Source organism: Mchenga conophoros, linkage group LG15 (assembly GCF_057382185.1).
Source record: "Mchenga conophoros isolate Kocher_MC1m ecotype Shallow Benthic linkage group LG15, M_conophoros_male_GT1.1, whole genome shotgun sequence".
In the NCBI taxonomy this organism is placed as follows: Eukaryota; Metazoa; Chordata; class Actinopteri; order Cichliformes; family Cichlidae; genus Mchenga; species Mchenga conophoros.
Window position 1 is genome coordinate 10,256,905 of NC_140540.1, and position 11,101 is coordinate 10,268,005.

The 11,101-nt window shown below is 38.7% G+C and overlaps 1 protein-coding gene and 1 non-coding gene across 4 annotated transcripts; one reads left to right on the top strand and one right to left on the bottom strand.

Annotated features, from left to right (window-relative positions):
- Positions 1 to 2,629: 2,629 nt before the first annotated feature.
- Positions 2,630 to 3,731, bottom strand: LOC146557792 (uncharacterized). 3 transcript variants are annotated; one of them, XM_085247277.1, is made up of 3 exons: positions 3,628 to 3,731; positions 3,414 to 3,461; positions 2,630 to 3,317 (listed from the first exon to the last, which is right to left on the bottom strand). In XM_085247277.1, the coding sequence occupies exons 2-3, from the start codon at positions 3,454 to 3,456 to the stop codon at positions 2,695 to 2,697; spliced, it is 666 nt and encodes a 221-aa protein (XP_085103403.1). In that variant the 5' UTR covers positions 3,457 to 3,461; positions 3,628 to 3,731; the 3' UTR covers positions 2,630 to 2,694. The 3 variants fall into 3 exon arrangements, with proteins under 3 accessions (XP_085103403.1, XP_085103404.1, XP_085103402.1); XM_085247278.1 differs by having other exon boundaries at positions 3,414 to 3,456; positions 3,628 to 3,697; XM_085247276.1 differs by lacking the exon at positions 3,628 to 3,731 and having other exon boundaries at positions 3,414 to 3,621.
- A 6,383-nt stretch (positions 3,732 to 10,114) lies between these two features.
- On the top strand, positions 10,115 to 10,413 carry LOC146557793 (signal recognition particle RNA). The gene has a single exon (XR_014888805.1).
- The last annotated feature ends 688 nt before the right edge of the window (positions 10,414 to 11,101 follow it).

Here is an 11,101-nt window from a genome sequence, read left to right on the forward strand (position 1 = left end):
AGAACCAATTCCCGAGATAGCATCCAAAACAACTTGACATTGAGGGAAAAGAAGGTGGAGGGTAATAATACATTTAGTTACAGTTTGAGTACAGAATAAGCTGCAGTCAGTCAGCTCTTGTGAATGCTCTGTCAGTGGGTCCTAATGGTGAAGGATCATGATGTCATCATTGAAAGTAAGCCACCTACTCAGCCAAATGACTTTGTTCTTAACACTGTACTTTCTTGGCCTCCTACAGTAAAGTAGATTGGATGATGAGTCACTAAGAAAAACAGAGGACAGTCATACAGACACACGTTTTACAGTTAGATTATTAAATTGTACCAAATACATCTTAATTACAAATTTTTCATGGCCTTGAATAACAACCACATGCGCCTCACGCAATGCTGATCTGAAAATATAATCACTTGCAAAACCCATGTTTCTAATGGGCTCATCCAATGTCATTATGTTGCCTCATCATAGCACCTCCTGCACACCCTCACCATGAAAATCAGTCAACAGCTAGTTCTGCATATATTTCTTCTTCCTCCAGAAGAGAAATTATGCAATAAGTTTAACAACTTTATAATGAAATTATCCAGATCCTAAAATGATTAAGCAAAACTGTGAACATTCAACATTCTTACACTGTTTAGACCAACCAGTGTGTTTATTTTTAAGATTTTTCAATATTACTAAACTAACAAAGTTTTACTTTGCAAAGAAAAACTGAGATTTTGGCAATGACAGGTTTTTGCACCGAAACATACATCATTACAACAAAAACAACCTGATGTTAATGTTAATGTCTGTCAACAACAGAGATGGGCAGTACAAGTAACACGTTACTGTAATCCGATTACTTTTTTGAAGTAACGAGTAATGTAGGGGATTACTATTGCAAAAAAAGGTAATTAGATTACTGTTACTTTCCCGTAAGCACGCCGCGTTACTGCATTACTAAAACCGTGTCTCATGACAGTGACGTAAGCGAGTGCGACGTTTGTGACAACAGCTGTGTGCAGATCAACAATGGATAATCTATCGAGTGCAGGAGAGAGTATGAGCGTGCAACGTTTAAAGCGTGGAAGTACTGACCTTACTTTGAGTTTGATTCTGTAAAAAGTGACAAAAACATTAGTGTCCACTGTTCACTGCGTGGGAAGAAAACTTCTTTTTACAGCTAAAAAAAACCCTTAACTTCCGAGGAAGCACCCAGTGCGCTACCACGTAATGGGAAATTCACAGACAAACTCACGGATTCTTCCACTGACCGCTGCGGCACACCTGCACCAGGGCAAACATCTGCCTGCTATACAGGTGAAAATAGAGCAACAGGACCGCTGAGTCTTTGATTTTATTTATTTTCTGCTGTGTTTCACTTGCATTTATTTGAAAGACTGAGTGTAAACACAAAAAAATATTTTATTTTATGTGCTGGAATGTGCAGAAAATAGGTTTAAATGTTAAACAAATTTCTTCCAGTCAGAGAATGTTGCATATAATAAAATTTTTGCTTGATGCATAAAGTTAAAAGATTAAAACTAATAAAACTTTGTCATTTTTTGAACTTTTTGAGGGTTGAAATAAAGAAAACCCTTTTTGAAGATATCTTTTTTTTGCCTGTGTCCTCTATGCCTTGGCTGCTTGGTCCCTCACAGTTTTGTTATTACTATTATTCCTGTTTTGATTTCTTTCCCAAGTTGTTGTGAGCCCCTTATTTCTTATAGTAATTTCGTTCCATTATTGTTTCAATTTGTTCTATTTACTTAGTTCCCTCTGTGTTCCCTTTCGGTTCCTTCTGTTTTCTCTCTGTACTTGTCTATCGTTCTTCTGTCCAATACCTGTCTTCCTTTGTGTCAAGCTCTTTCTTGCTCTCCTGATTAGCTGTGGCTAACTTCCTGTTTTGTTTTGGTAGCGGTTTATCGTGATTGTTTTCAGCTGTGTTTAGTTCCCATACTGTCTCTGCTTTCCTTGTTACCTCTTGTCATGTCTTGCCATCCTCTCTACCGCCACTAAAATAACCAGTAACCGCCCAGTTACTGTGGATCAGGAAGTAGAAGAGGTCATCCAACATTTGGAAGATTGCTGGTTTGACCCCTTGAGTCCTGTAATCAAAGTATCCTTGGGCATGTTACTACATACAGAGTTGGCCCTTTTAGTGTGAATGTAGTAAAAAAAAAAGGGCTTTGAGTGCTCAAATAGAGTAGTAAAGTGCTGCATAAGTACCAGTCCGTTTACCTTTTGCTCCTGAGATGTTCATAGTATCTCGTCATGTTGCTGGTTTCCCTTGTACATGTTAAACATTTAGTAGTCTGTGGACTCTGCATCACACTCTAACCTATCCTGTCAATGTCACATCTAAAAAAATATCAGCATCTGGATTACAGTAAATGTTGTGGTTGAGGACTGATGTTTTAGCACTATTTTTCAGCATCTTGTTACACTTTTAAAGTTTATGTGTTAAGTTGTTTTGGTAGGATGGCACATTGATTGTGTTTAAATATCAGAATCAGAATACTGCCATACCTTGGTACGTCTATTCTGCAAGAGTAATTTGGTTTTACAAAAGCAGTTTTATATCTTTTTAAAAACAAGTGTGTTGCAGTGCTCGTATTTAATCAAAGGACAACTGAGTAGAAGATGCATTTTTATTAAAGAGGTTCCATTCAGTCACTCTGAGTGACGGTTGGCATGTCACTTTTGGATTCACCTCTCGTCTTCATCACCCTCATCGCTTTCTTTATTGCCTTCAAGTAGGGAGTCTTGTTCTTCAGAGGCGCTGTCAGCAAATTCATCCCACCAGTGGAACTGTTCGCTGGCATGACTTTTCTCATCATCACTGTCTTCCTCTCTAAACTGTCTCCCAAATCCTCCAGGAAGCAGATCCTCCGCTGCTTCTCCTTCATCCGGGTTGACTTCATAGTCAACCTCAGCAGCAGCAAGGTCATTTTCATCTTGATGAGCTTCATTGCGTTCTTCTTCATCGTTGCTGCTGTCAGCATTTTGATCATCATCGGCAAAATTATAATTGCAATAATTGTGGTCATTTTCAGTATCTCTGTTATTGTGGTCATTTTCATCATCAGCATTATTGCCAGCATTATTGCCATCATTTCCATCATCAGAGTTGTTGTCATCAATTTCAAAATGAATGTTGAAGAAATTATTCTGATTGATGTGATCACCATTGTTGTTGTTAAGCTGCTCTGGCTCCCAAAGTCTCGCAACTTCAAAGATACGTGGTGCAAACATTATAACATATTCCACACCATTTTCAAAGAAGTTGTCCATATCTCCCCAGTTACCATCTTCAGCCAAGAGTGGTTGCTCTACATGAAAGTTCAGTTAGCAAAGTCACAGCTAATCAAAAGAAACTTCAACACTGCATTATGTTTCTTTTGTACAATAACAGATCAAGTTCTTACCCTCATTAGGCTGAGCATGGGCCCCATCTCCTTGTTCCGTCATCTGAGCTTTAAAGATCCCACAAAGACATAAGTTATTCAAGTTAAGCAGTACATTTCCCATCTGTACTGTTGGGCATGCTCAAAAATCTCACTGTAAATATCTACCATCAGCTATCAAAGTTACAGCGTCAAAAGTAAGTTTCACTTATAAAGCAGTTCCCCCAAAACTCACCTCTTTTTCAAAGAAACTGCTCTATGAAAATGTCCTAGTTCAGCTGTGTGTGTATCTGCTTGTTGCTGGAGTCAAAAATATGTTTCAGTTGTAACATTTAAACCTGCACTGTAACTGTGCAATAGCAGTGATGTCATAAGAACTACCAGAATTCCACCCCATGAGTGTTCCATGAGATTCCACCTCAGGAAGGCCAACTCTGATGGCCTTCATCAGGGCTTATGCAAGCTTACTTCAGGACTACCAATGTAGCCACTGTACTCCTGGTACCCTATGACCCATCAGGGTCATATATCATACTGATATATAAAAAACATAACCATGCTAACAGACAGCCATTTCTAAGTAGTGATGGCAGTAAAAATAAAAAGCTGAGCTTGGTTCTTTCATTGTGACAAAAAAGTCGGCAATGGCTGGGATGTGAGTCATTTAATTAATATTGCATGTACTTATGTGCTTAAAGTAAACAAACAAAAATAATACTATTAATGTTTTAGCAGTAGTAACAGTTTTATATATTTAGTCTTCTCATATAAAACTGACAACACAAACATCATAAATAAGAGGAAAAAACTGACCTCCTATTTTACACCTGCTCATGAGTGTTTTCATGATGGCGGCAGCCTTGTTTTCTTTCAACAATCAGGAGAAGCAGGAGACCAGAGCTGAAGACTCTGTATAGATAATGTATGGGAAGCTGCATCCCCTTTTACATTACAGGCAGGGGGAGAGGAGGGTCACGAAGACACGCTCATAAAACATTAATTCAGCACTTCATTCTGCTCAAAAGCAGCCACACACGGTGAAATAGGCTGTCAAATACAGTGTGCTTCTGCAGGGAGTTTGATTCACTTTAGTGTTAGCAGCAGTGGCCTCAGAAATGTTCATGCAGCTCATTTTAGTTCAGCATTTTAGAAAAAACACAAAGTCACTAAATAATTGTGACTCATCGGCTCAGCCATTTCTGTCAAAATTGTTAGGAGTGTGAGTACTTAGGTAATTTTTACATTTATTAAAATCAATATGTTTCCCTGTGATCCAGGTTGTGTAAACGCTGTTGTGTAAAAGCTGTGTAAGCAGCAGGTTGTCACTTACCTGCAGAAGAAACAGCGTGGGCTTTTTTTTTTCTTTTCGTAAGTGTATTGGTGCCTATGTCTTGTTCAGTCTCTGAGTGTTCCCATGCTGCAGGTAGCCAGAGGGTATGTGGACACAGGAACATTAAGTGTTGAGAAAACAAGTATTTATTCAATCAGCAGGTGCCATCAAATCTGAGAAAGAAATGCTAAAAACAGAACATCTGAGATAAAAAAAAAAAAAAACAACAACAACAAAAAAGAGCCAATTTCTAGGAATTAAGGAACACAACATGGCTATGGGGATTACTATATGTTTGTTGTTTTGCTTCATTATTAAACCAGACTGAAACACTGAACAGAGTGCGTGCTTTGTGCTAGCACATCTCACCGAGAGTAAAACCTCCTGAGTCACCTGAAAATCCTGCATTAGAAATAATTCTAAATTCTGCTGATTCCTTAATGAAACCTTCTAGTAATTTCAAACTGTTTAAACTGTTTCTGAAAGTCACACCACTTACTGGCCTTAGCTCGTTTCTGCTTTAATCCCAACACTTTAATTTCAAATCAGCTGTAAAACAAACGTTTAACTTTCAAATGCCATGAGAGCGAGACCCGTCTCAGACGTCTGATATTAAATGTGACAGCAGTTACCAGGAATCAAATTCGACTGTGGTAGACGGCACTTTTGAATAGTCAAGAATGGTATTTTTATCAGTATGGAAAGTGTCTCTTTTCATCGAATTTTTACTTTGTGCTGTTTGTTTAACCTTTTCGAGATTTCAGCAGGTAACCTTTAGAAACTGTGTCTAATTTCAGGGTTGTATATACCACTTGTGATGCTCTGTAATGTATGGTTGGCTATGATGGTTTTGATGCCTCGCTCTCTTATAAGGAGATTCGGGCCATTCGTTGTTTATTCTTTGTCGGTTTACATCAAAGAAAATGTCAGCCATGTGTTTCTGCGCTCGGTGCTCTGAGCAGGTTTTCTGTAATAAGGCATGAAAATGTTGAGGTGACTGTACCAGCACTTGCAAAGTACAAGGGACTCAATTTTCCAGCTAATGCACATTTTGTCAGCCATGTCTTTTCTCACTGTGCAAGACACACACTCACACAGATGTGCACATCAAGACACATATAACCCCACTTTGCGCTGGTGCACTAATGCATGAAATGCACACTATGTCTGAAATGCTTTTTCTGTGATGTGAAGTGAAGGTCAAGAGGACGGGGCATGAATGACTGGCTTTTATTTTAGCTTGACATCATATGCAAGATACCATCTACGTCTTTGTATTTAGCAACAAAAGAAGCTCTTTATTTACTTTTTTTAAATACTGAAATTCAAAGTTGTTTTTTGATTGGATCTAGCTCAGCAATATTTAGTGCGTTATGTGTCATTTGTCTGTGCTATATCAAATTAAGAGACCTAGGTTAACAGAGAGTGAGGCGTTTGGGGTCGAGTAAGTCTTTCCTCAGGCTAAACAATGAGACACAGCCAATGGTGCGCTTGATGAATCTGCTGACGCGTCAGTGTCGTCGTATAAATAATTCAGAAAGACAATAGAGAAGAACAGAAGAACTCACTGCCGATGGCTGGAGGTCAAAGGTCCTCCCAGCTCCTAGACATGTTGGAAAAACAAACTGCATCACCGCACAGTGACTTATCCAGTTGCTCTGCGCGACCCCCTTGAAAGGCTGAAACCTGACGCTGTTATGATCAAAGAGGGCAACTGTCTGTTAGACTGACCCACCTCTTCTATGGAGCTTTTTGGTAATATTTTTTACATGAGACATGATGAATGGAACAAATTAAATCCCTTATCATTGAGCTGCCCGAGATCACTAAATACATAAGCCCGTAGCGAGTGATACACAATGATTGTTACTGATGGACTGATGTGGGCACTCAAAGCCTCTCATGAGATTTTCATGACAGTCACATTAGAAAGAAATCAAAGGAAATGGACACTACTGGCAGCACTTAATAACAATCCATCTATCCACTGTTCTGTGATTTTTATGCGGTTAGATATAAAGCTTTTTAAATGGAAGGCAAGTCCAGCATTGATCTGATACTAAAAGCCTTCCTGTTGCTAATGAAGATCATGTCATGCTGTATTTTTCTGAAGAAAATGTCAGCCCATTCAACCGCAGCATTTTATCCACTTACATCAGTGTAGCATGAACCAGCAATTTATTTCTGGAATGAACTCCACAAAGAACGATGATTTATTTTTCATGTTATAAAAACTTCACAGTCTTCATTCTTCAGGTGTGATTGCCCACTTATGACGTTATAAAGTCAGATTTCATTGGTCACTCAAAAATCAAAAATACAAGCTACACATTAACGTTTCATAGCCAAAACCAAGCTTTTGTTTGGAAACTTAGGCCTATAATTTTTCACATTACCTTACACTTTCCTGTTAAAAGAGAGATTTTCTTTCCCATTGCTGCCAATCATTGTATTGTATTATTATAGGACTGTCATGACACAGTTGTAAGTGTAATGTGGGTGTTACACCTGTTACAGAAGGTGAGTATGATGGCAACTACACTTTACTGTCAAAATTATTCACTCACCCATGCAAGTTGTTTGTATCTATCTATCTATCTATCTATCTATCTATCCATCTATCCATCCATCCATCCATCCATCCAGATGGTAGAGTTGCAAGTTCAATCATAGGCACTCATAGGCACATATGTTGAAGTCTAATCACACTAATCACTTATAATCTGTAATTGTACCTATTCGGGGTACGTCTCAGTGCCAGTTGGGATAGACTGCAACCCTGCTATTAGCTGCTAAGAAAAATAATTACAGAGTCAAAAAAAACATGTAATTTCTGAGGCTCTATATTTTTAAAAGAAATGTAATCTGTTTCAGGTGGTAGGGATGCTATCATGACATGATGGCCATAATGTCCTCTATTTTTAAACTCCAATTAGCAGAGGAATCCTCTGAATGGCTGTGAAGGCCATAGCATTTAATTTCATATCTTTTTTTTTCTCCATACTAATCAAACCTTCTTGTGACCTCATGTCTCCAGTCTAGCAGCATTTGCATACATCATGCATCTTTACTCATTTATTCAGAAATCACTCTTTGAGGGCGAGAGATCACTGGATTTTTTTGAAGAAGAATATAAAGCTGAAAAAACATATTCATCTGCTTTCAAAGGATCTTTGAGACAGTGTTGTGATTGATCTCCACAGTGCTTTTAAAGGAAAGGTCTTTTATTGTTAGTTAGAAGAAGAGAGCTGCATAAATATTTACAAACTATATTTGCTTTCATACCTTTTTTCATGTCGCTTTACAAACACATCATGTTCACATCACAAAGTCACATACCTCCCAACACTACCTCCTGTCTACCACCACCATATTCAACCATCAACACCTACCCTGCATCCTGTCAAACTGTCACATCACTCAGTCTCAGCTCTCAGCTTCATGCTAACATGCTGGAAAAAGCTTCTTAGCATTATGCCAAATGTGAAGCTGTCTTTGTCAGGTAATTAAAACTGTTTTTTCATGTGTTGTTACTGATATACAGTCATTTTAAAGGCTGGCACATTAGTTTAAAGTTTCGACAAATGAGTGTACTACCTTACAATACAATATGTAATTTATATAGCGCCAAAGGATTTGGCGCTATATAAATATAAAATCAAGCAGCAAACCTTGACCTCTCCCTTTGCTCTTCTTGATATTGTCACAACATACACTTGAAATTTGGTTAAACCACGAGGTTTCTCACAACTTGCTTATCACAGTGCACCGTTCATCCCTGAACTGTAGTGGATTTTATAATGATGTACACTGTAAAAACATTCTACATAACTCTAATAAAATTCACTACAGGAAGCTGATTACTGGTGCACAACTAAATGTGTGCATCTTTGAATGTGCTCACATTGACACTGATGTGCTAAAAACCTGATTTTGTGAAGTCAAAACTTTCAGCAAGTTGAAACAATCTTTCTTATTGACTCCAATTAGCCTAAAATAAGGACTGGTCCCATCCCATGTCATGGCATGAAAATATGACAGGCTGTCATCAATTCAATCAGATACTTGCAAAAATTGTAAACACTGAGTAAAAATTCTTCAACATTTTTATTGTATTTCTGACAGTGTACACACAAAACAATAATATACAAACACACACGTACACATACGCTGTCCTTCGGCTTATTACAGTTTTTCTCAGTCGCTTTGGTGCGTTTCTCAGATCAGAATTGAAATTCTCATAACTATTAGTTCAACCTCCACAACACTCAGTCATTTGTGCACATCATAGTAGCAATTTCTCCTCTCTCTGAACAAACTGCAAATGATTTTGGACATGAATCAGTTGCTTCCATACATTTCCCTGCTGCTTTCTGACATTTCCATTTGCTTATGTCATGTCAGTCAAAAGTAATCATACCTATGGATGCTGAATAGTCATTCCCAATAAAACTAATAGTCATACATCCATTGCTTAAGTCATCACACACAAAATTGTTGAACTAGTTATCACATGCCAAATATTGGCCATCTGTCAAGCAAATCCTATACCTTTCTGTATCATTTTTCCTGGAAATGTCTCCGAAATTGAACAATTGATCTCAGGTGAATTACAGCTGTCACTCATGAGGAGGCTCTACCAAATTGGTGATTTTATGTTTACATGTATTCTACAGTGAACAAGTGACTGTAGCATATTTTTCTTTTGCACAATTCTGTAGGATTACAAACACTTCTACACAATGGAAATGTGAAACGTACGTATTCAGTGTCTCAGTTACTCCCAAGACTCCCATAACATCTACAGTGACTTTACTGCACATTTCAGATGGCTGTACAGGTAGGCCATAGTGCTGTCGTCAGCATTTTCAGGTGTCACCAATTGTTTTTGCAATGGGAAACACTGAAATTATAAACTGTCATAGTGGAAACATGACAATGCCATTTGACTATCTTGTTCATAAAGATGGTGTCAAGACTTTTCATCTTGATGGCACTGACAGTTTCATTGACATGGATACTTGCTTTTGAGGTATGGATAATCAATTCTGTGCATGTGACGTGCTTTTGCAGGCTATCCACTAGGTTTTGCAGTTTGCACTAATTGTTTTGGGAAATGCACTAACTGCTGTGCAAATGTTAATGGTGTTCTGAGGAACGCACCAAAGCGACTGAGAAAAACTGTAAAAAGGCTATGTCATGTTTTTGCTTTGTCAAAAAAAAAGAAAAGGCCAACATAAAACAACAACCTGTTATTACTGTGCTGACTTCCTCATTTTGAAATGATTAGGTTTTTTACTTTTACAGCATTTCATCTTGGCTGATGATGGCCACTAACCTGATGAGCTCACATGAATGAAAGTAAAACTTCCTGTGAACGTAGCTGCTTCTCGCCGGGTGCGGTGGCGCGTGCCTGTCATCCAAGCTACTGGGAGGCTGAGGTTGGAGGATCGTTTGAGCTCAGGAGCTCTGAGCTGCAGCAGGCTGTGTCGATCGGGTGTCCGCGCTAAGTTCGGCATCGATATGGTGATCCTGGGGGAGCCCGGGACCACCAGGTCGTCTAAAGAGGGGTGCACCGGCCCAGGTCGGAGACGGAGCAGGTCAAAGCCCCCGTGCTGCTCAGTAGTGGGATCGCGCCTGTGAATAGATGCTGTAGCGCAGCCTGACCAATACAGCGGGACCCAATCTTTATACACACCATTATACCTGTCTCTACCTCACACAGCAGCCTCGTCAGCCCTTATTTATATTTTTAATTGACGTCAAAAACACTCACAAACCTGCTGCTCTGCTTGTCCTGCACCACCTCCACCTGCAACTACATCCTCCACCCTAAACACTCCTGCCGCCCAGCAGTGGCGTGTCTAGAAAATTTTTGTTGGGGGGGCCAGGTAGGGGCACAGATTTGGAGAAGGGTGGCAGATGTAATTGGCAGATAATGTTAAAAACAATTCTATTAACCATAATTCAATAACCCTGTAAACCTAATAACCGAATGCGCTTTTAACTCTTATTAGAATGAGATTTTAACCACTACTGTGCAAAGTTTTCAGATACTGCGTTGCTAAAGGACAAGAGATACAATCAGTGCTTTGTCAGTGTTTACTCAGCATTCAAGGACATCAATATTTGCATAGTATTTTTACTGACATATAGTACACATATGTTTTGGGCAAAAACATTTTTTAATATTAAAATATGAACATTTGTAACAAACAATTGACAAATTAGCCAATGCAAAACTTTATCTGCCTGTTAAAAAAAGAAGATAATCTTCTCACAAACTGGTGTTTGATTGTGAAACAGGAAAAAAGTGGGGAAACAACTGAAAAGACTAACATTTGAATAAAACCTAAAGGCAAGTAAATACTTTCTATGC

Bases quoted from the DNA above. Each gene is read 5' to 3' on its own strand.
- LOC146557792 (XM_085247276.1), bottom strand. From the start codon at position 3,516: ATGGGAAATGTACTGCTTAACTTGAATAACTTATGTCTTTGTGGGATC. The intron at 3,318-3,413 runs GTAAGAACTTGA...ACTTTCATGTAG, and splicing joins CCATGCTCAGCCTAATGAGG to AGCAACCACTCTTGGCTGAA.